The 24,524-nt window shown below is 42.8% G+C and overlaps 1 protein-coding gene across 50 annotated transcripts in view; it reads left to right on the top strand.

Moving 5' to 3' along the window:
• PLEKHA5 (pleckstrin homology domain containing A5) overlaps positions 1–19,730 on the top strand; it is a 238,586-nt gene extending 218,856 nt beyond the window's left edge. For 35 of the 50 annotated variants that reach the window (XR_013522445.1, XM_035255218.3, XM_035255211.3 and 32 more), the window contains 7 exons: positions 2,352–2,470; positions 8,205–8,414; positions 9,391–9,531; positions 10,845–10,969; positions 13,920–14,065; positions 16,995–17,100; positions 18,829–19,730. Coding sequence is in view for 49 of the 50 variants with exons in the window: in XM_035255218.3 (XP_035111109.3) it covers positions 2,352–2,470; positions 8,205–8,414; positions 9,391–9,531; positions 10,845–10,969; positions 13,920–14,065; positions 16,995–17,089 (836 nt within the window). In the remaining variant the exon portion in view is untranslated. The remainder of the gene's footprint in view (positions 1–2,351; positions 2,471–8,204; positions 8,415–9,390; positions 9,532–10,844; positions 10,970–13,919; positions 14,066–16,994; positions 17,101–18,828) is intronic. The other 15 variants (XM_054237944.2, XM_078338257.1, XM_078338254.1 and 12 more) reach the window with 1 other exon arrangement.
• Positions 19,731–24,524: the final 4,794 nt, after the last annotated feature.

Below are 24,524 nucleotides of genomic sequence, written 5' to 3'. Positions count from 1 at the left end.
CATATGACTATTTGATCACAATAGCGTGTGAATCAGGAGAAAGTTTATTGGTGTTAATATGCTTTAACATCTTTGTTTCCTTCTGACTCATGGTAATCATCTTGATTAACTTTCAACTTTCATAAGTTTAAGTATGCATACTAGGGTGTAAGATAAAAGAAATTGTCGAGACTGCAGAGAGCTGTGATTATGCCACTTTCACTTCAGCCTCAACAACAGAGCAAGACTCTGTTTCAAAACAAAAAAAATAGACTGGATGGCTTCAAAACTAGTAGGGAGACAAATGGAAGGAGAGAAAGATAATCCAAAAAAGAAAAGAAGTTGGAAAAAAATGCAAAGAGAAAAAATACGTTGGTACAAATAAATCTAAATAACTGCTAATTGCAACAAATATAATTGGACTGAATGCTTTATTTAAGAAGATTGGCTGAGGCTGGGGGTGGTGGCTCACGCCTGTAATCCCAGTACTTTTGGAGCCGAGACAGGCAGATCACCTGAGGTCCAGACCAGCCTGACCAACATGGTGAAACCCTGTCTCTACTAAAAATACAAAACTAGCTGGGTGTGGTGGCATATGCCTGTAGTCCCAGCTACTAGGGAGGCAGAGGCAGGAGGATTGCTTGAACCCAGAAGGCAGAGGTTGCATTGAGCCAGGATCGCACCATTGCACTCCAGCCTGGGCAACAAGAGCAAAACTTCGTCTCAGAGAGAAAAAAAAAAAAAGAGTTGGCCAGGCATAGTGGCACACACCTGTAACCCTCGCACTGCGAAAAGCCAAGGTGGGAGGATTTCTTGAGCCCAGGAGTTTAAAACCAGCCTGGGCAACATGGCAAGATTCTGTCTCTGCAAAAAAACAAAAAATTAGCTGGGCTTGGTGGCACATGCCTTTAGTCCCAGCTACTTAGGAGGCTGGGGTGGGAGGATTGCTTGAGCCCAGGAGGCGGAGGTTGCAGGGAGCTGAGTTTGTGCCATTGCACTCCAGCCTGAGCAACAGAGCAAGACTCTATTTCAAAAGAAAAGGAAAAATACAGAAGCAAAAGTGAAAACAAGTACCTACAGGTTAGCTGTTTTAACATTGTTAGTGGCTACTTTTTTGAGGCCATATTGTATGATTTTTAAAAGCCAAGCAGAAATTAAGGACATTTAGGTTGAACTAACTTGTTAGGATGGTGATAGAGATGTATCAGTGTGACAAAGGGGGGCTTTTTTTAAAAAACAGAGATGGGGTCTCACTATGTTGAGCAGGCTGGTCCCAAACTCCTGGCCTCAAGCGACAATCCTCCCATCTTGGCTTCCCAGAGCCCTGGAATTATAGACAGTGAGCCACGGCACCTGGTCAAAAGGGGGTTTGTTGTCATTAATGTTCTTTAAAATGTCGTAGGCTAATCTGTAGAATTTTTTTCTTCTCTTTTTTTGTTTTTGTGAGATGGAGTCTCACTCTGTCACCCAGGCTGGAGTGCAGTACCGTGATCTTGGCTCACTGCAGCCTCCGCCTCCCAGATTCAAGCCGTTCTTCAACCTCGCCTCTTGAATAGCTGGGATTACAGGCACGCGCCACCACACCCAGCTCATTTTTTTTTGTATTTTTAGTAGAGACAAAGTTTCACCATGTTGGCCTGGATGGTCTGATCTCCTGACTTCGTGATCCGCCCGCCTCGGCCTCCCAAAGTGCTGAGATTACAGGCATGAACCAACCATGCCCAGCCAATTTTTTTTTTTTCTTTCCATTTTTTTAGAGACAAGTCTCACTATGTTTTACTCAGGCTGGTCTCAAAATCCTGGGCTCAAGTGATCCTCCCGCCTCAGCCTCCCAAAGTGCTAGGATTGCAGGCATGAGTCACCATACCTGAACAGAGTTTTATTTTAAAATGTAACCCTACATTTATCTGGTGGTATTATTGACTGATTTTGACTCTGTTTTGTTTTATTTTATTTTATTTTATTTTGAGTTAGAACCTCTTTCTGTCACCCAGGCTGAAGTGCAGTGGGGCAGTCTTGGCTCACTGCAACCTCCGTCCCCTGGGTTTAAGCAATTCTCCTGCCTCAGCCTCCTGAGTAACTGGGATTACAGGCGCCTGCCACCATGCCCGGCTAATTTTTCTAATTTTTTTTAGTAGAGACAGGTTTCACCATGTTGGCCAAGCTGGTCTTGAACTCCTGACCTCAGGTTATCTACCTGCCTCAGCCTCCCAAAGTGCTGGGATTACAGGCATGAGCCCCCATGCCTGGCCTTGACTCTTCAGCTAAATTTGCTTTCTGATTTTAAAAGGGTCAGAAATTAATTAAGTTAAAAGAAAGCAATGCTGTATGAAAGATGTTTTTGTAGAACTTACTGCTGTTTTAATTTTTAGGTTCCCATTTTCCTGTTGGGGTGGTCCCTCCAAGAACAAAATCACCAACACCAGAATCTTCGACAATAGCTTCATATGTAACCTTGAGGAAAACTAAGAAGATGATGGATCTAAGAACGGTATTGCACTGGAAATTTACTTCTAGAAAGATTCTCAGAGCTGTTTATCGCCTGCTTTCATGTTTTCCTTTTCACTGTCTTATCAGAATCCTTTTTGCATTCTCAAGGATAAACATAACAATCTTAGTTATTCTAAAAATGTTGTTTGAAGAATTAGCACATCAGAGGACAGACCTAGTTAATACCTAATTTAGGTTTTCTTTAGATCAGCCTAGACCTGGGGTCATAGTCATAGTCCGCAATTTGTGGAATCTGTTCTCTAATCGCTGTTCTGCACTCCTTGATGCCTTTAAGAATTTCCTTGATGAGAGGTATGGACGTGTCCTGTGGCCACCCACAAGTTAATGGGTTTTCTAGCATTCATGAGGTTGCAGGGCCTTTCAGCTGTGGTTTTAATAGTTTTAGAGTTTGCCAGTCCTCTGGTTACTCTGAGAAACGTGAATTGGAACTGGAAAATAAATCCCATATTTCACGTTTTCATCTGAGATTAATTTAAATCAAACTCTAAACCAGTCTAGTTTTGTTCTTTGGAAAATGCTGAGGATACTGAACCCCCTTTCCCCAAGTATTCTCTAGAAATGTGGGCTGCAAAAATACTTCTTCTTATCTTTATAAATACTCTACCTATTTGATATGAGATAATTTTAAGCTATAAGACATGACTGAAAGGTAGTACATATGCTATATGGCAGGCCGGGCGCGGTGGCTCGCACCCGCAATCCCAGCACTTTGGGAGGCTGAGCCGTGCGGATCATGAGGTCAAGAGATCGAGACTATCCCAGCCAACATGGTGAAACCCCGTCTCTACTGAAAATACAAAAAATTAGCCAGGCAGCCTGGCCGGGCACCTGTAATCCCAGCTACTCGGGAGGCTAAGCAGGAGAATCGTTTAAACCCAGGAAGCAGATGTTGCAGTGAGCCGTGATCGCGCCACTGCACTCCAGCCTGGCCACAGAGTCAGACTCCATCTCAAAACAGCAAAAACAAAAAAAAATATATGGCATGCCAGCATGCCTGGCTCATTTTTTTGTGTTTTTAGCAGAGATGGGTTCCACAATGTTAGCCAGGATGACCTTGATCTCCTGACCTCGTGATCTGCCCACCTTGGCCTCCCAAAGTGCTGGGATGACAGGTGTGAGCCACTACGCCCGCCTTTTTTTTTTTTTTTTTAATGGATAGGGTTTCACTCTGTTACCCGGGCGGAAGTGCTATGACATGATCATAGCTCACTGCAGTCTCCAACTCCTGGACTCAAAGTATCCTCTCACCCCAGCCTCCTGGCTAGCTGGGATGATAAGCATGTGCCACCATACTCTGCTAATTTTTTTTTTTTTATTAGTAAATGATGGGGTCTCACTCTGTTGCCCAGGCTAGATATTCTTTAACAATATTTAAAGTACAGCTACAAAATACATGCCAAAAAACTAAGATGCATTTATATATAAGAAATGTACTGGGCATGGTGGCTCACACCTGTAATCCCAGCACTTTGGAAGGCCAAGGCAGGCAGATCACTTGAGGTCAGGAGTTCAAGACCAGCCTGGCCAACATGGTGAAACCCCATCTCTACTCAAAATACAAAAAAAAAAAAAAATTAGCCAGGTGTGGTGACACACGCCTGTAGTCCTAGCTGCCAGGGAGGCTGAGGCAGGAGAATTGCTTGAACCTGGGAGGCAGAGGTTGCAGTGAGCTGAGATCACGCCACTGTACTTCAGCCTGGGTGACAGTGAGACTCCCTCTCAAAAGAAAAAGAAAAGCAATACAATGTAATGTGTTTAATTAGTATAAAATTATAAAGATCTATGGAAATGAAGACTCAAGATAATATATCATTATTAACATTAGTGGTCATGATTCTGTGATACTGTTGTTTGTTCAGAGAGTTGGGCAATTTTTAAAGATTGGAAGATTTCATTGGAAATAGTAAAGCTAAAATAACAAGTCAACAGTAAAAGGACTATAAAAAGTACGTGTTAGGCCGGGCGCGGTGGCTCACGCCTGTAATCCCAGCACTTTGGGAGGCCGAGGCGGGTGGATCACGAGGTCAAGATATCTAGCCTATCCTGGTCAACATGGTGAAACCCCGTCTCTATTAAAAATACAAAAAATTAGCTGGGCATGGTGGTGCATGCCAGTAGTCCCAACTACTCGGGAGGCTGAGGCAGGAGAATTGCCTGAACCCAGGAGGCAAAGGTTGCAGTGAGCCGAGATCATGCCATTGCACTCCAGTCTGGATAACAAGAGCGAAACTTCGTCTCAAAAAAAAAAAAAAGTACATGTTAAAATCAAGCAGAGGCCAGGCACTGTAGCTCACACTTGTATTCCCAGCACTTTGAAAGGCCAAGGCAGGCAGATCATTTGAGGTCAGGAGTTTGAGACCAGCCTGACCAACATGGTATAACCCCATCTCTACTAAAAACCCAAAAATAAGCTGGGTGTGGTGGCAGGCACCTGTAGTCTCAGCTGCTCGGGAGGCTGAGGCATAACAATCACTTGAACCCAGGAGGCAGAGGTTGCATTGAGTCGAGATTGTACCACTGCATCCCAGCCTTGGGCAACAGAGTGACACTCTGTCTCGAAACAAACACACACAAATATAAAATCAAGCAGAAAGATGCTAGCAGGTTTAGGCCAGGCACAGTAGCTCATGCCTGTAATTCCATTCCTTTTAGGAGGCCAGGTCTGGAGGCTTGCTTGAGCCCGGGAATTCAAGACTAGCCTAAGCAACATAAGGAGACCCCATCTCTACAAAAATTACCAAAAGAACTAGCCAGGCATGGTGGCCTGTGCCTATGGTCTCACCTACTCAAGGGGCTGAGAGAGGGGAGATCACTTAAGCCCAGGAGGTCTAGGTGAGCTGTGATTACCCCATTGCACCCCAGCCTGGGCGACAGAGCAACAGCCTGTCTCAAAAATATATACTTACGTACATACAATTAAAATTAAAATAAGGAAGGGAAAATACATTTTACCATTTATTAAGTGGAAATAGATCATCATAAAGCTCTTCAGGGCCGGATGTGGTGTCTCAAGCCTGTAATCCCAACACCTTGGGAGGCCGAGGCGGGTGGATCACGAGGTCAAGAGATCGAGACCATCCTGGTCAACATGGTAAAACCCCGTCTCTACTAAAATTACAAAAATTAGCTGGGCATGGTGGCACGTGCCTGTAATCCCAGCTACTCAGGAGGCTGAGGCAGGAGAATTGCTTGAACCCAGAAGGCGGAGGTTGTGGTGAGCCGAGATCGTGCCATTGCACTCCAGCCTGGGTAACAACAGCGAAACTCTGTCTCAAAAAACAAAAAAAAGCTCTTCATCCTCATAATCTTCACATTGACTCGATGGAAGAAGAAGGAGTTGTTCTTACTGTCTCAGGAGTGGCAGAGGCAAAAGAGTTAGAAATAGAAGGAGAGGCAAGCACATTCAGTGTAACCTTTATTGAAGAAAATCCTCAGCTTCGCTCCTGTAATCCCAGCACGTTGGGAGGCCAAGGCGGGTGGGTCATGTGAGGTCAGGAGTTCGAGACCAGCCTGGCTAACCTGGTGAAACCATCTTTACTAAAAATACAAAAAATTTAGCTGGATATGGTATAGCAGGCACCTGTAATCCCAACTACTCAAGAGGCTGTGGCAGGAGAATCACTTGAACCTGGGGAGGTGGAGGTTGCGGTGAGCCGCGATCACACCACTGCACTCCAGCCTGGGAGACAGAGTGAGGCTTTGTCTCAAATAAATAAAAAGAAAGAAAGAAATCCTCCTGTAAATGGACTTCTGCAGCTCAATCCCGTGTTGTTCAAAGATCAACTGTGTATATGTGTATGTGTATGTATACCTTATTAAGCATTTTCAAATGACTCATTTATAGAAAATAAGTATTTTCATAGTTTTATTACTAATGAGAAAAGGTGTTTGCTTTATTAGTCTTTTCACAGCCAATGTATGACTTCAAACATTACATTTCCTCAATATGAAAGAAATCTGTATTTAGACACCATACCCCTGCTTTTCTCCTCGTCTGAGTCTTATGCAGTTTTCTTCAGGGTCATGGGACTGACTTGCTCCAGAGCTGCCATATTCTTCTTTTTTTTTTTTCTTTTGAGACAGACTCTCACTCATAGCCCAGGCTGGCACGGTGTTAGCTCACTGCAACCTCTGCCTCCTCCCAGGTTCAGGCGATCCTCCCACCTCAGCATCCCGAGTAGCTGGGACTACAGGCATGAGCCACCACGCCTGGCTAATTTTTTTGCATTTTTGTAGAGATGGGGTTTTGCCATGTTGGCCAGGCTGGGCTTGAACTCCTGGCCTCAAGTAATCCACCTGCCTCAGCCTCCCAAAATGGTGGGATTACAGGCATGAGCCACTGTGCCCAGTTTGCCCTACCTTTTTATGGTGGTGGTGTTTGTTTTTTGTTTTACCCAGATTTACTGGAACTGAATTATGGGGGTGGGTGGGTTGTTTGGTTGGTTGGTTCGTTGGTTTGAGACAGGATCTGGCCCTGTCGCCCATGCTGGAGTACAATGGCACAATCTCAGCTCACCGTAGCCTCCACCTCCTGGGCTCAAACCATCCTCCCACCTTAGCCTCCCTAGTAGCTGGGACTATAGGCATACGCCACCACACCTGCCTTGCTAATTTTTGTATTTTTGGTAGAGATGAATTTTCAGCATGTCGCCCAGGCTGGTCTTGAATTCCTGGGCTCAAGCAATCCACCCACCTCAGCCTCCCAAAGTGCTGGGATTACAGGTGTAAGCCACCACTCCTGGCCCGTATTTTTTTTTTTATGCCAAAAAAAAAATACTTTTTGTTCCTCTTGTTTTCTCTCCTCCCTTATATATCTTCTCTCTTTTTCTTTCTGTCATTGACCATACATCACCAATTACCAGTTAAAGATAAAATAACAATAACTTAATAAACATTTATAGAGCTCTCCACTTTAAATACATAAAATATACATTCTTGTCAGTACCACATCACACCTATTCATAGGTTTAAATGAAATATTGATCGGCCATTATTAAGCACAATTATTGGCATAAAAGAGGTTTTCAATGCCCATTTTTAGTATAAAGCAGCATTCCTGTTCTCTCTCCCTCTTTTTCTTCCTCTTTCTTCCTCTCCTTCACTCCTCTTTTTCTTTTCTTTCCTTCTCTCCTTTCTAAAAAAAAAAAAGGAAAAAAAAAGAACATTATTAGTTCTCTCATAACTTTATTGCCTGGAGACCATTGGTATGCAGTAAGGTTTTTTTTTTGGTTTATTTTGATCCTGTGAGTCTAAAATTCAAAAAGATCTTCCTGGGAAAATGTATTGGGTAAATTGTACTTCTTGTGATTCTATCAAAAAACTTCTCCAAGCAAAAACTATATATACACACACATATATATATATATATACATATTATATATATACATATTATATTATATGTAATATATATTATAATATATATACATATATATGTGTGTGTATATATATAATATTAACCATATATATGGTGAATGTTTTAATAAGTAGTTATATCTATAATTATGGTTACATGACAAATACTCAGATTTGGGGCATTTAAAAAATAAATAAATAAATAACAATTTCATGTGCGTTTCTGGTGATACCTAAATGACATTCAAAGCCTCTTCTTGTGATTTTGAAAACAAACAAATGCACTTTGCAACAGTTTTTATTCCATCCTACTTTTCAAAAGTTTTCACTTACGTATCGATGTGTTCGTTTTTACTTTGAAGCAAAGACCAAGAAGTGCAGTGGAGCAGCTCTGTTTGGCTGAAAGTACTCGGCCTAGGATGACCGTGGAAGAGCAGATGGAAAGAATAAGAAGACATCAGCAAGCGTGCCTGAGGGAAAGGAAGAAAGGGTTAAATGTTATTGGTGCTTCAGACCCATCACCCTTACAAAGCCCTTCCAATTTAAGGGATAATCCATGTAGGACTTCTCAGGTACGTGAATTGCATTTGAGTATTCTTTTGTGTGAATCTAATATCACTGAATTTTGGAATCAGAGCTACATGATGGATGGGTCTTAAAAGGTCTGTAGTACGGATAGTTATTTTATATGATTGAATTCTCGTGATAATAAGCTAAGACAGCTAAGTAAAATGTAAATAACCCTGATGAGTTCAGGAGAGCAGAGCTGAAGTATTTTTTGGATGCCCGGGGACCAGTTGTGGACTTAATGTCTCCAACGGTAACATGATGATACAGCTGCCCAGACTCCTTAGAGACACTAAGAAAATAAAAGGGTTTTCAACAAATGTAAAACGCTATGCAGGTTACCAAGATAGTCCCCAATTCCCCTCTCAATAAAATGTGTATTGCTCTGTGTCCTAATTTAACATGACCTAAACTGTAGCAGGAGGAGCTTCTAGGTAAAGCTCCAAGTGTGCTGACCGTCACATCTCAACTTCAGGCTTATAAAGTGATGCCATTTTGTTTCTTTTCGTTTGTTTTTGTGTCTTGCCCTTTATAAATTTAGAGACAACACGCTAGCCAACCTGTTCAGTAGCTTCTGGCTGGTCTGTCCCTGTTTGTAGACACTTGTCACCTTGCAATAGTATCTTAAAGCTTGTCTGCGGTGGCACCAGCGGAACATGCTTTCCTGTCCTAATGGACTTCCCCTCTTTCCATCTTATAGAGAGCAGGCCTTGCTGATGGAGACTAAACAAAGCAACAGTTGAATTGGGGCACATTCTACAAATTATAAAATGAATTTTATGAATGTTTATTTTTAAAGAGGCGAGAAAAATGAGTGGAATCGTGCTATATATATAAATGTTCTTTGTCAGTTTTTGTAGGAAAACTTCTTCATGAATGGAGATCCGGCTTTGTTCTATTTTCAGAATTAACAGGCACTATTTATAAAATATGTATGCAGGCACAGTATGAGTTTAAAAACGCCATGTGTCTTTTGAGCAGATTCGAAGGAGGGATGATAACATTAAGGAACTGGACACTGTCATTAGAGAAAATGATGTAAAGCCAGACCCTGAAACTCCCGCCGCAGAAATTCTTCAACTAAAAGAAGACGAACCCCAAAATGTGGACTTCAGCAAAGAGGTAGCGAGATTATTTTAGGACAGGCATTCCAAAGGAATAGATTTGTGAAGATTGAGTCAAGTGGTAAGGTTGAAAATAAAATATGTGTCTTTCAGTCACAGAGGCCATGGAGCTAAATGAAAAGAATAAGCTTTCTTTAGTTTGATTGATGTATTCAGCCACGTCCAAATATTCATTAATTGGTCTGGCACGGTGGCTCATGAGTGTAATCCCAGCACTTTGAGAGACTGAGGCAGGTAGATCACTTCAGCCCAGGAGTTTGAAACCAGCCTGGGAAACCTGGTGAAGCCCTGTCTCTATAAAAATATAAAACTTAGCCAGGTAGTCCCAGCTGCTACTGGGGAAGCTGAGTGGGAGGATCACCTGAGCCCAAGTTGCAATGAGCCGAGATCACGCCACTGCATTCCAGCCTGGAAATGCGGCCAGGCACAGTGCCTCACATCTGTAATCCCAGCATTTTGGAGGCCGAGGCAATCAGGTCACTTGAGGCTCAGAGTTCAAGATCAGCCTGGCCAACATAGGGAAACGCTGTCTGTACTAAAAAAATATAAAAGTTGGCCGGGCGCGGTGGCTCAAACCTGTAATCCCAACACTTTGGGAGGCCGAGGCGGGTGGATCACGAGGTCAAGAGATTGAGACCATCCTGGTCAACATGGTGAAACCCCGTCTCTACTAAAAATACAAAAAATTAGCTGGGCATGGTGGCGCGTGCCTGTAATCCCAGCTACTCAGGAGGCTGAGGCAGGAACCCAGGAGGCGGAGGTTGCGGTGAGCTGAGATCGTGCCATTGCACTCCAGCCTGGGTAACAAGAGTGAAACTCCGTCTCAAAAAATAAATAAATAATAAATAAAAGTTAGCACACGCCTGTAATCCCTACTCTGAAGGCTGAGGCAGGAGAATCGCTTGAACCCAGGAGGCAGAGGTTGCAGTGAACTGAGATCACACCACTGCACTGCAGCCTGGAGGGCAGAGTGAGACTCTGTCTCGAAAAAGAAAAAGAAAAACATAAAAATGCATTAATTGAAAATTTAAAACATAATCAGTTAGGGCTAGATTAAATTATCATTAATACCAGTTAAGGAATCTTATATCCCAATAGCTGCATCTTAGCAATATACAATATCTCTAGACAAATAACTTTTTCCATCCTAGTAGTAAAGAATGTTAATATACTTGAACCTAAATTTATTATCTGTAAATATTTGATAAGAGTATGATTGTTTAATAAACTTTATTTTGGAATCATTTTAGATTTGCTAGTCTAATGTGGTAAGAATTCTTTGAAAAGAAAACGTTTCTTTTTATCCTATAGTTAAAAAAAACTGAAACTATTTCATATGAAATGCTTTTTGAACCTGAGCCAAATGGAGTAAATTCTGTGGAAATGTCGGATAAAGAAAGAGACAAAGAAGAGATGCCTGAGGATGTTCTATACAGGTAATATTTAAGGAAAGCAGCGAAGGAATCATTCACAGAACTGTTCAGCTGCTTAAAAATGGTGAACTTCAGAGTTGAAAGTACTGGATTTCAGTCCCCGCGTAGCCACCTAGGAGCTATAGAATCTTGAGCAAGTTATGAAATCTCTTGAACTACCCGTTCCCCAGTTGTCAAAATGGAACTCGGGCTGGGCACAGTGGTGCACATCTATAATTCCACCACCTTGAGACGCCAAGGCTGGAGGATCACCTGAGCACAGGAATTCGAGACCAGCCTGGGCAACACAGTGAGATCTCATCTTTGAAAAAAAAAAAACAATTAGCCAGACATGGTGGCAGGTGCCTCTAGTCCTAGCTACTGAATCTAGCCTATTGTCCTAGAGGCTGAGGTGAGAGGATCACTTGTGCCCAGGAGGTCAAGGCTGCAGTGAGCCATGATTGTGCCACTACACTCTAACCTAGGCAACAGAATGAGACCCTATCTCAAAAAAAAAAAAAAAGAAAGAAAAAGAAAAAAGGGAATAATAGTATCTATCAGCCGGGCACAGTGGCTCATGCTTGTAATCCCAGCACTTTGGGAGGCTGAGACAGGTGGATCACAAGGTCAAGAGATCGAGACCATCCTGGCCAACATGGTGAAACCCTGTCTCTATAGAAAACAACAACAACAATAATAATAATAATAATAGTATCTATCTAACAAGTATTTTGTAAAGATTAATGAGAAAATGTGGCTGGACATGGTGGCTCACACCTGTAATCCAATAACTTTGGGAGCCCAAGGCAGGCAGATCACAAGGTCAGGAGTTCAAGACCAGCCTGGCCAATATGGTGAAACCTTGTCTCTACTAAAAATACAAAAATTAGCTGGGCATGGTGGCGTGTGCTTATAGTACCAGCTACTTGGGAGGCTGAGGCAGAAGAATCACTCGAACCCAGAAGGCAAAGGTTGCAGTGAGCCAAGATTGCACCACTGCATTCCAGCGTAGGGACAGAGTAAGACTCTGTCTCACCCCAAAAAAGAAAGATTAGCAGAACTAGAAAACAGAAATGCTATGGTTGAATGTTACAGGAATGCCTTTATTTCTTAAATGAATAGCAAAACTGAATTTGAAAAGTATTTGGCGATGTCTGATAAGAAAAATATCTCTGCTGAATTTTTGTAATAAAAAGCATAGATTAAAATACATTCAGTATGTTAAAAATTGGAGTTCATAATGATACAGCAACAACAAAAAAATTTCTTGGCCATTTTAAAGGATGCTAAGGAATGAACTTTTAATTCCAAAACTTAGTACATTAAGGGAAAGGATCAGGTGTTTATCATGTTTTTTTCCCCAAACTGTAACCAAATAGTTTGAGGAAACTTTTATTTTTAGATGAATTTCAAGGGAGAGACAGAGTATCATTGCTTCGTGGCCAGGCGCAGTGGCTTATGCCTATAATCCCAGCACTTTGTGGGGCTGAGGTGGGCGGATCACTTGAGGTCAGGAGTTTGAAACCAGCCTGGCCAATAATATAGTAAAACCCTGTCTCTACTGAAAATACAAAAATTATCCAGGCATAGTGGCACAGGCCTGCAATCCCACCTACTTGGAAGACTGAGGCACAAGAATTGCTTGAGCCAGGGAAGTAGAGGTTGCAGTGAGCCGAGATCACACCACTGTCTCAAAAAAAAAAAAAGAGGCCAGGCACAGTGGCTCATGCCTGTAATCCCAACACTTTGAGAGGCTGAGGTGGGACCAGACCAGCCTGACCAACATGGAGAAACCCCGTCTCTACTAAAAATACAAAATTAGCTGGGTGTGTCATTGCTTTGCTAACCCTAATGAAATAATGGGTTTGAACAGTATTCCTCAGTGGCTGCCAAAGCTATTAGCTGAAAATCTGATAAAGAGCTTTATATGAACTCTTTCTGTCATGTTAAAAATGTTAAAAATTTGGGGTTCCTGAAACCCCTGAACTCACCAAGCATTTTTAACATCACAGAAAGAAGCAATCTATTAATGTAGTACTTTATGACACCCACCTAATGAAGTGTTACTTGCCCCTTCAAAACCTAAATCTGAATAAGCCTCAAAATCATAGAACTTTATAGGAAATCTTGAAGGATACAATCATCAGAATCTAGAATGTGACAAACTATATAGGACAGATAGACCAGGTTCTTTTACATATAAATGGCAAAGAATAAAAGGGATCTGGGGCAATTTGTTTTAGATTAAGGTAGACTTTTAAGAAACTTGTTAGGGCTGGGCGCAGTGGCTCACGCCTGTAATCCTAGCACTTTGGGAGGCCGAGGTGGGTGGATCACCTGAGGTCAGGAGTTCAAGACCAGCCTGGCCATAATGGTGAAACCCCATCTTTTAAAAAAAAAAAAAAAAGGAAATTTATTAGGCAGCTGGGCTCAGTGGCTCACACCTGTAATCCAAGCACTTTGGAGGCCAAGGCGGGTGGATCACCTGAGGTCAGGAGTTCAAGACCAGCCTGACCAACATGGTGAAACCCCATCTTCAAAAAGAGGAAAAAAGAAACTTGTTAGGCAATATATGGACCTTGTTTGGATCCTGACTCTCATTCTAAAATGACATTATGAGGCACCAGGAAAATTTGAGCACTGACTAGATATTTGACGGCATTAACATATTAAAAATATGTACTGAAGTACTTACAGATTAAATATCAGATCTAGAATCTGCTTTACATGGTTTAGGGAACAAAGGTCTTTGGGCTTAGATGAAGCAAGACTGGCAGACTAAATTATTGACATGAGTATACAGATTTATTATTTGCTCTATTTTGTTTGAAACTTTCATAAAGAAAAGATTAATTGTAAGAAAAAGTTGTTAAACATAGGCGGTGGGTGGTGTCTTTCGTAACAAAAAAATTAGAAGAAAAATTAATTGTATTCTGTAGTGACAGATTTTTAAATACCAATCTGTTTTCATCAGCCCTCAAGATGAGACACAGATCACAAATTACCAACCCGAAGACCATGTTGAAGAAAATACCAAGAACAACGTTGACGAACAGGAAGAAACTGTTATTTCTTACGAACCAACTCCTGAGGTTTCCAGAGGAAATCAAACAATGGCAGGTAGATAAAAAACATTTCATAATTTTCTCCGTGGTGCTGCCTCTGAACTTCTTAATTTATTTTCCATGGGGAGATTCTAAGAAGGGAACCACTTAAGTACCTGGGTTTGCCCCCCCCAAGTGTACCTTCAGGAGGGGTGCAGCCCCTGCCACAGAGTCTACCCTGGCAGAGGGATAAGCACACTGGTTTTGTTTTTTTCTTTTTGCTTTCAATTTTCACACATAAAGTAAACTTTTTCTAATAAGGAAATCTTTGAGTACTTACAAAATCTGTTCCCAGGGCTAGATTCTCAGAGTATTCACAAACCTGCCACATTGGGAACTCTGGAGGATTTAATATCTAAACTAATTGAACGGGTTTGTTTACTCCAGCCTTTCTATAATCCATATCTGGCTGTTCCTTTAATTGTAGAAAATCATTATCCATGGCATGTTTAAAATCCAAGGCCGGGCACAGTGGTTCACGCCTGTAATCTTAGCACTCTGGGAGGCCGAGGTGGGTGGATCACCTGAGGGGTCGGACTTGGAGACAAACCTAGCCAACATGGTGAAACCTCATCTCTACTAAACATACCAAACTGAGCCAGGCGTGGTGGTGCGTGCCTGTAATACCAGCTACTCGGGAGGCTGAGGCAGGAGAATCACTGGAACCCGGGAGGTGGAGGTTGCCAAGATTGCGCCATTGCACTCCACCCTGGATGACCAAGCAAGACTGTCTCAAAAAAAATTTTTTTGTTCTCTGCTGTTCTCTCATACTTCTTGGACTCTTCACAAACCTTTTCTCCTCACCCTGTCACCCAGGCTGGAGTGCAGGGGCGCAATCTCGGCTCACTGCAACCACCACCTCCCCGGTTCAAGGGATTTCTCCAGCTTCAGCCTCCTGAGTAGCTGGGATTACAGGCATGTGCCACCATGCCTAGCTAATTTTGTTTTTTGTTTTTTTTTTTCATCCTGGTCTCCACATACACACACACACACACACACACACACACCCCTATTTTTTGTAGAAATGGGGTTTCACTACGTTGGCCAGGCTCGTCTGGAATTCCTGACCTCACGTGATCAGCCCGTCTTGGCCTCCCAAAGTGCTGGATTACAGGTGTAAACCACTGTGCCTGCCCCTTTTATTCGTTTTCTTTATGATTTTTAGGGGTAGGGATGGAAAGTAGTGCATATTATTAGCTTTGCTTTTTGTTTTGTTTTTCAGTTTTTTTGAGACAGAGTTTTGCTCTTTGGTGTGATCTCAGCTCACTGCACCTCCACCCCCAACATTTAAGCGATTCTCCTGCCTCAGCCTCCAGAGTACCTGGGATTATAGGTGCCCAACACCACACCCAGCTAATTTTTGTATTTTTAGTAGAGAAGGGTCTCGCCATGTTGGTCAGGCTGGTCTTGAACTCCTGAACTCGGGTGATCCACCCGCCTCCACCTCCCAAAGTGCTAGGATTACAGGCGTGAGCTACCACACCCAGCCAGCTTTGCTTCTTGTAGTCCATAAGTGAAAAAACCATTCCTATGAAACCCCACCACCACTCCTGCCCTTAAGAACAATGAAACTCACATATTCCGGACCATTCTTCTTAGGAAAAACATGTTCTGGATAGAACATCTTCAGTACCTATATAAATATAACATGTTTATGTTATATAAATTTAAATAAAATAAATTTTATTTAAAATAAATTATAAATTTATGTTATCAGTCATATTCCCTTGTAACAAATACTAAGCACTGCCTTTTCCTTTGCCTCCATCACTTACAAGGCAGTATGAGCCGGGCACCTGTGTCATCTCAGCTCTTTGGGAGGCTAAGGCAGGAGTATTTAAGCTCAGGGGTTCAAGACCAGCCTAGGCAACATAACAAGACATTTCTACTAAAAATGATAATTTTCAAAATTTAGACATGCAGGGTGGCACTCAACTATAGACCTAGCTTCTCAGGAGTCTGGGGTGGAGGATGGCTGGAGCCCAGGAGGTCGAGGCTACAGTGAGCTCTGTGATTACACTACTGCTCTCCAGCCTGGGCAACAGAGCAAGACCCTGTGTCAAAGAATAAATAAATAAGGCGGTATGCACAGGAAGTCTCACTTAAAAAAACATTGTCACTGCCAGTTTTGGTTATTATGCAGAAGGTCTGGATCAAAGTGGTGTGTTGGTATTAAAACCACCGCGTTTAAATCTTCTGTAGAATTCAGCTGCAGAGAACCAGAAACATTCCAACAGCAAATTAACCTCAAAGCAAAAAAAAAATTGTAAAGTAGGGTTTTTTTTGTTTTTTGAGACAAAGTCACCCAGGCTAGACTACAGTGGTGCGATCTCAGCTCATTACAGCCCCTTGCTCCTGAGTTCAAGCACTTCTGCCACGGCCTCCTGAGTGGCCAGGACCACAGGCACCAGCTACCGTGTCTGACTAATTTTTATATTTTTAGTAGAGTCGGGGTTTCACCATTGTTGGCCAGGCTGGTCTCGAACTTCTGACCTCAAATGATCCACCCGCCTCAGCCTCCCAAATTGCTGGGATTGTAGCCATGAGCCACCATACCAGGCCCCCCACAAAATTTTTTTTAATAGTCTTCAGGAAACATTTTATACTGAATATTTAGATTGCAGATTAGAAAATAACAGGCTGAGCACGGTGGCTCATGCCTGTAATCCCAACACTTTGGGAGATCAAGATGGGAGGATCACATGATGCCAGGGGTTCAAGACCAGCCTGGTCGACATAGCAAGACCCACATCTTCATTAATAAAAAAAATTTTTAATTTGTTTTTAATTATTTATAAAGAAAAAAATCACAATAGAACCAAATGCATCTATTACTTCCTTCTCAAAACATGTTCCAATTTTTGTGCGATTACAGCATCAGAATTTCCTTCTCCAAATGCGTCTTAAAGATTTTTATCTTCTCACATTTTCTTTGTGTATTTTAGTGAAAAGTCTTTCCCCATCTCCTGAGTCCTCGGCGTCGCCTGTTCCATCCACTCAGCCACAGCTCACAGAAGGATCACATTTCATGTGTGTGTAGTCTCAGAAGAAGTACGTCATTTCCCTTTGCATTTGTGCTTTAGAGATTTTTACTTGAATTTCATTATTCATCTGTTGGTTTAGTGAATTAAAACTGAGATTAGTTCTGGGCTGTACGTACAGATAGTTGGCAGAACAAGGACGCCATATCTTGGAATCAGGGTCGGATTTCTAACATTGGCCCTTCCAGTGATTGCTGTGTGACAGCATTTTCTTTGTCTCTTATTTCATCTTCCACAAAAACAACAAAATTTGGAGGGTATGGCCTGTGCCAAGACTTGCAGTGTTTTGCAGCTGTGCTTCTACTTAATGTTCCTTTCCATAGCCTGACCCGAGAATTCTGTTTAAGTGACTACAGGTTGATTATGTAACGTTTTTTATAGTTTGTGTGACATGTCTGCCCATTGGGAATTTGCTAATTATTGTAAATGACAATGAAATGTTTATGGTACAGCCAACTGGATGGAATATTAAAATCTTTAATGTCTATCTGATATTACCACGCCCAACCTAATTTCCTAAATTCTTTTAAACTTTATGGACAGCCGGGCATACTGGCTCACACCTGTAATCCAGGCACTTTAGAGGCCAAGGCAGGTGGATCACCTGAGGTCGGGAGTTCAAGACCAGCCTGACCAACATGGTGAAAACTTGTCTTAAATAAAATAATTTAAAAAAATAAACTTTGCTGGGCGCGGTGGCTCACGCCTTTAATCCCAGCACTTTGGGAGGCCGAGTCGGGTGGATCACAAGGTCAAGAGATCGAGACCATCCTGGTCAACAAGGTGAAACCCTGTCTCTACTAAAAATACAAAAATGACCTGGGCATGGTGGTGTACGCCTCTAGTCCCAGCTACTCATGAGGCAGAGGCTGCAGTGAGCCGAGATCATGGCACTGCACTCCAGCCTGGCAACAGAGCAAGACTCGTTCTCAAAAAAAGAAAAAGGTATCATGTGTGTTTGTGGGGCCCGGTAGAATGGCTTATGCCTGTAATCCTAGCACTTTGGGAGGCCAAGGCAGGAGGATCATTTGAGGCCAGGAGTTTGAGACCAGCCTGGCCAACATGATGAAACCTGTCTCTACTAAAAATACAAAAATTAGCCAGGCATAGTGTACAGTCCTGTAATCCCAGCTCGTTGGGAGATGGAGGCAGGAGAATCACTTGAATCCAGGAGGCAGAGGTTGCAGGGAGCCAGGATCACACCAGGCGACAGAGCAAGCGAGACCTTGTCTCAAAAAAAAAAAAAAAAAATGGCCAGGCGGGGTCGCTCACGACTGTAATCCCAACACTTTGGGAGGCCAAGGCAGCCAGATCACAAGGTCAGGAGATGGAGACCATCCTGGCCAACATGGTGAAACCCCATCTCTACTAAAATACAAAAAAAAAAAAAAAAATTAGGCATGGTAACGCATACCTGTAGTTGCAGCTACTTGGGAGGCTGAGGCAAGGGGAATCTCTTGAACTCAGGAGGCAGAGGTTGCACTGAGCCAAGATTGAGCCACTGCAGTCCAGCCTAGCAACAGAGCGAGGCTCAAAAAAAAATTGCATTGTGTTTCTTTGCTTTGTGAATTAAGCTATGGATATGAAGGAAAATATCCTTTGATTGTTTTGTGTTTTAGGATTTTCATGGCCGTGCTTGTCAGTTCTGTAGTTACAGAACGTCACCCTTACTTACTCTGGGAAATGGTAATTAATTAACATTGTGGTGTCAAAGTAATTTTCTCCCTCTTATTTTCAGCTATACTGACTTCTGTTGAAACCATTCAGAGCTAAAGACGTGGACCTTCAGCAGTGTAAGAAGATATTGTACAGTATATTTTAAATCTATGAAATTCATAGTTCTGATGCTTTTGGTCACAGAGCATCATTTTATCACTTCTGGAAAATGTTTATTCCAAAACAGCTTTAATGGCCCATATGTACACTCCGTAATGTCAAGGTTATTATTCTGACACCAGCTTGCTGCTATGATTTCAGAGCACACAAGTCAAGGTGCTTTTTAATGTGCAGTCTATTGCCAGAGCTTACTTAGTTGCTGATTTCCAGATTTCGATGTTTCTTAAGTCTAGGTGAATTTATATATATATATTTTTTTTTTTTTTTTTTGCTTTTCATTTTCTAAAGTTAGTTATTATTTCCAATGAAGCTTGTTTTCCTGTTTTGTTTTGTTTTTTTTCTTCCCGTTTTGGCTACTGCAGTGCTTTTGTTTCACACTTGATTTGTAAGAATTTTATATATATATATATTTAAAATGTGCCATTTTATTGCTAAGTGAAGTATGTCCTGTTTTCTGCTATAATTCTTTCTTGGTCAGATTGCAATGTCAGCAGTTACTGCCACACTCCTGTCAGCTTAAACACAAATGTTATCGCTTATCTTTTCTTAAAAAAGAAAAATAAAAACAAAAGTGTAGGTATTTTGAAGTACTGGGCTTATACTTCATTGGAATACATGTGTACAGCAATAAGCAGGTTTTCAAATCCAGTACTTAGTTTGTGTACAAATGTAATTATGTTCATTGTGTATATACTATACAATGAGCACATGTAATGTATTAAAGGCTACTTACTATTGTTTAAATGCAAATGTTCATATCTCATTTCTTTTTTATCATGTTAAATAAATGTTGATGTTCTTAAATTAGTTGCGTTAAAATTTTTGTTCTTTCCAGAATTGAAAGCCTAAGACTCAAGAGACTTCTAGAAGAAAAGGTACTCTGTTAATATTATAACCCTAGACAGCATCATAAACGACCCTTGTCAGTCCAGCCCTCCCATGTCAACGTTGAGGACCTTGAGTCTCAAAGAGATCAATTGACTTGGCCACAATTTAATGACACAATTTTGACCAGAGTGTAGTTTTTCTGACTTTTTCTCTAAGTACATTAGCTCATCACCACTAGAGGAGTTTCGTTTTGTGAAGTCTTCTGCCGTGTTTCTGTTTGTTTCCATGTTTTAGAAAGTAACTTCAAGCATCAGCAGTCCTGCTCTGCTTAGAGATCGGACTTGGAGAGGGGTATGCAAGGCAGCTATTTCTCTGGCGTGGGTAGCTAGAAACCATTTCATCGTAAGTAGGACCCTCAGAGATCGTTTTCTCCTACAATACGTTCTTTGCAGATGTTCACGCTCTTCAGAATCAATTACATTTTCTTCCCTCTGTAACCTTTTGTTCATGCTCTATATTGTTCCCAAAGTACACGGAAATTTGATGCTTTTGGATTCCTGCATAAAGTGGCTGAAACTAAATTGGCATTAGTCAGTCTTTCTTTCCTCCCATGCTATGTTAAAGAGGATTTAGACTTGATTCAAAACGCCGGTGTATAAAGATTCTTCTCCAGGAACACACAAAATGAAATGCAAGTAGATCCAATGTGTGAATGAATCAGAAGTTAAAATGGACACCTGTGTCCATGTTCCAACGTCTAAGATGTTTACATACACCACCTTTCTCTAAAGACGTCACAAAAAGTCTTCTCAAAAGAAACAGTCTGGCTACATAGCAGGTAAAAAAAAGAAAGAAAAAAGAAGCAGTCACCTAATTACTATTTCCCTCTCATCACGGTAGTGATCGTTTCTGACCTTTTTAGTGTGTCGGGGAAACAGTTGCTGTTTACTTGGGTTTTGTTTTGTTTTGAGATGGAATCTTAGTGTGTTGCCCAGGCTGGAGTACAATGGCACAATCTTGGCTCACTGCAACCTCTGCCTCCTGGGTTCAAGTAATTCTGCCTCAGCCTCCTGAGTACCTGGGATTGCAGGCTAATTTTCTTACTTTTAATAGAGATGGGGTTTCAAGCTGGTCTCACAGTCTTGACCTTGTGATCCACCCACCTCGGCTTCCCAAAATGGTGGGATTATCTGTCTGTCTCTTTGGTTTTATTAAGCACATTTTTCGACTATTCCAAGAAGGAAGAATGTTCCTTACTGGGATCCCTAGAAGCCTAGGAAATTTGGAGAGAGCAGCGTGAACTAGTTACGATTCCTGTCAGCATCTCAGAAAGCCAGGTGAAAATTTTTATTCACAGCCAGTTCGGTGCAGAGGCTCATGCCTGTAATCCCAGCTACTTGGGAGGCTGAGGCAGGAGAATTGCTTGAACCCGGGAGGCGGAGGTTTCAGTGAGCCAAGATCGCATCACTGCACTCCAGCCTGGGCAACAAAACGAAACTCTGTCTCAAAAAAAAAAAAAAAAAACGTCCAGGCGCAGTAGCTCGCGCCTATAATCCCAGCACTTTGAGAGGCTGGTATGGGAGGATCACTTGAGGCCAGGAGTTCAAGACCAGCCTGGCCAACATAGCGAGAACCCGTCTGTACAAAAATCAAAAAATCAGCTGGGTACAGTGGTACATGCCTATAGTCCTAGCTACTCAGGAGGCTGAGGCAGGAGGATCACTTGAGCCTGGGAGATCAAGGCTGAGTGAGCTGTGATTACACCACTGCACTCCAGCCTGGGTGACAGATCAAGACCCTGTCTCCAAAAACACAAAAACCAACTCTGTACCTCCTTGTAGATTTTCAGCTTGACAGCTACAACTTTTTATTAATTCAGATAGAAGAAAAGGGCCAGGCACGGTGGCTCATGCCTATAATTCCAGCACTTTGGGAGGCCAAGGTGGGTGGATCACCTGCGTTCAGGAGCTGGAGACAAACCTGGCCAACATGGTGAAGCCCCGTCTCACACCTGTAATCCCAGCACTTTGGGAGGCCGAGGCGGGTGAATCACAAGGTCAGGAGATCGAGACCAGCCTGCCCAACATGGTGCAACCCCTTCCCTACTAAAAATACAAAAATTAGACAGGTGTGGTGATATGCACCTGTAATCCCAGCTACTTGGGAGGCTGAGGCAGGAGAATTGCCTGAACCCAGGAGGCGGAGGTTTCAGTGAGCCAAGATCGCATCACTGCGCTCCACCCTGGGCAACAAAACGAAACTCTGTCTCAAAAAAAAAAAAAAAAAAAATTCCAGGCGCAGTGGCTCACGCCTATAATCCCAGCACTTTGAGAGGCCGAGGCTAACGGATCATGAGGTCAGGAGTTTGAGACCAGCCTGGCCAACATGGTAAAAATAGAAAAATAAGCTGGGCATAGTGGTAGGCACCTGTAATACCAGCTACTCCGGAGGCTAAGGCAGGAGAATCACTTGAACCCAGGAGGTGGAGGTTGCAGTGAGCTGAGATCTGCAACTACACTCCAGGTGACAGAGTGACACTCCATCTCAAAAGAAAAAAAAAGTCAGCGCAGTAAGTGAGCGCAGATGCTTCTTACAGGCTATACCAAAAGGGAATACTAGTTCTTGAAAAATTTTAATCAGTACTTCCCATCTGACCTGGAGCTCAGCTTACCTAACTCCCCCATATTGGAGTGGTACACAACGAGCCTTGGAAGTGTGGAGACCAATGGTAAGGAGGGCAGACAGGTTGGCAGGGCCTTTACTTCAGGTGGACGAATCAGCATTCAGGAGCTACCTCACAGAGCTGGGAATCTTGCTCTAAATAAAGTGCTTCGTGCTCTGGGTTCTGGTGGGTTGATGGCCGTCTTAGTGCTCAGTGTCCTGTTGCGTTGGTGGCTTATCAAGTCCCTCATACCCACCTACCCCCAGTTTATATAGAAAGTTGACAGTCATACTGCTGTTGTGGTGACCAAAAATAAAACATAACATTTTTCTTTTGCTGGCATATGCTCGTAATTGTTTTTAAAAACCCAGCTGGGCTAGATGCGGTGGCTCACACCTGTAATCCCAGCACTTTGGGAGGCCGAGGTGGGTGGATCACGAGGTCAAGAGATCGAGACCATCCTGGTCAACATGGTGAAACCCTGTCTCTACTAAAAATACAAAAATTAGCTGGGCATGGTGGCGCGTGCCTGTAACCCCAGCTACTCGGGAGGCTGAGGTAGGAGAATTGCCTGAACCTAGGAGGCGGAGGTTGCGGTGAGCCGAGATCACGCCATTGCACTCCAGCCTGGGTGACAAGAGTGAAACTCCATCTAAAAAAAAAAAAAAAAAACTCAGCTGAGTGCAGTGTCTCATACCTGTTATTCCAGCACTTTGAGAGGCTGGTATGGGAGGATCACTTGAGGCCAGGAGTTCAAGACCAGCCTGGCCAACGTAGCAAGAACCCGTCTGTACAAAAATCAAAAAAATTAGCTGGGTACAGTGGTACATGCCTATAGTCCTAGCTACTCAGGAGGCTGAGGCAGGAGGATCACTTGAGCCTGGGAGATCAAGGCTGAGTGAGCTGTGATTACACCACTGCACTCCAGCCTGGGTGACAGATCAAGACCCTGTCTCCAAAAACATAAAAACCAACTCTGTACCTCCTTGTAGATTTTCAGCTTGACAGCTACAACTTTTTATTAATTCAGATAGAAGAAAAGGGCCAGGCACGGTGGCTCATGCCTATAATTCCAGCACTTTGGGAGGCCAAGGTGGGTGGATCACCTGCGTTCAGGAGCTGGAGACAAACCTGGCCAACATGGTGAAACCCTGTCTCACACCTGTAATCCCAGCACTTTGGGAGGCCGAGGCGGGTGAATCACAAGGTCAGGAGATCGAGACCAGCCTGCCCAACATGGTGCAACCCCTTCCCTACTAAAAATACAAAAATTAGACAGGTGTGGTGGTATGCACCTGTCATCCCAGCTACTCGGGAGGCTGAGGCAGGAGAATCACTTGAACCTGGGAGGCAGAGGTTGCAGTGAGCCAAGATCAAGCTACTGCACTCTAGCCTGGGCAACAGAGCAAAACGACGTCTCAAAAAAAAAAAGAAGAAGAAGAAAAGGATGCAAGTTCTGACATACTGCCAATACTGCCTCCCCACTTTTTTTTTTTGAGACGAGTGTTGCTCTGTCACCCAGGCTGCAGTGCGGTGTCACAATCTCAGCTCACTGCAACCTCTGCCTCCCGGATTCAAGCAGTAATATTGAGATATAAGGTGCTGTTACAGATACCGTGTTGATTGTTACCTAATGAATTTGTTTGCTTCATTGTGTTATTGTTTTTTGTTGTTTGTTTGTTTGTTTGTTGTCTTTTGGGACAAAGCCTTGCTCTATTGCCCAGGCTGAGTACGGTGGTGCGATTTTGGCTCACTGCAACCTCTGCCTCCTGGGTTCAAGCAATTCTGCTGCCTCAGCCTCCGAGTAGATGGGAGTACAGGAAGCCATCACCACTCCTGGCTCATTTTTTTGTATTTTTAGTAGAGACAGGGTTTCACCAAGTTGGCCAGGCTGGTCTTGAACTCCTGACCTCAGGTGATCTGCCCATCTCAGCCTCCCAAAGTGTTGGGATTACAGGCGTGAGCCTTCGCGCCCAGCCCCATCATCCATTTTAAAAAGATGCAAAGGTTTATACCTTTTTTAATAGGGATTTCATATCATTCCTTTTTCCTCTTGAACTTTTATTTTTACTTTATTTCTCTTATACCTTGTCACAATAAATTATGGT

The sequence above is a fragment of the Callithrix jacchus genome, chromosome 9, assembly GCF_049354715.1.
Source record: "Callithrix jacchus isolate 240 chromosome 9, calJac240_pri, whole genome shotgun sequence".
NCBI lineage: Eukaryota > Metazoa > Chordata > Mammalia > Primates > Cebidae > Callithrix > Callithrix jacchus.
The sequence above is the reverse complement of the archived record's forward strand: the minus strand, read 5'-3'. Positions and strand labels throughout refer to the sequence as shown.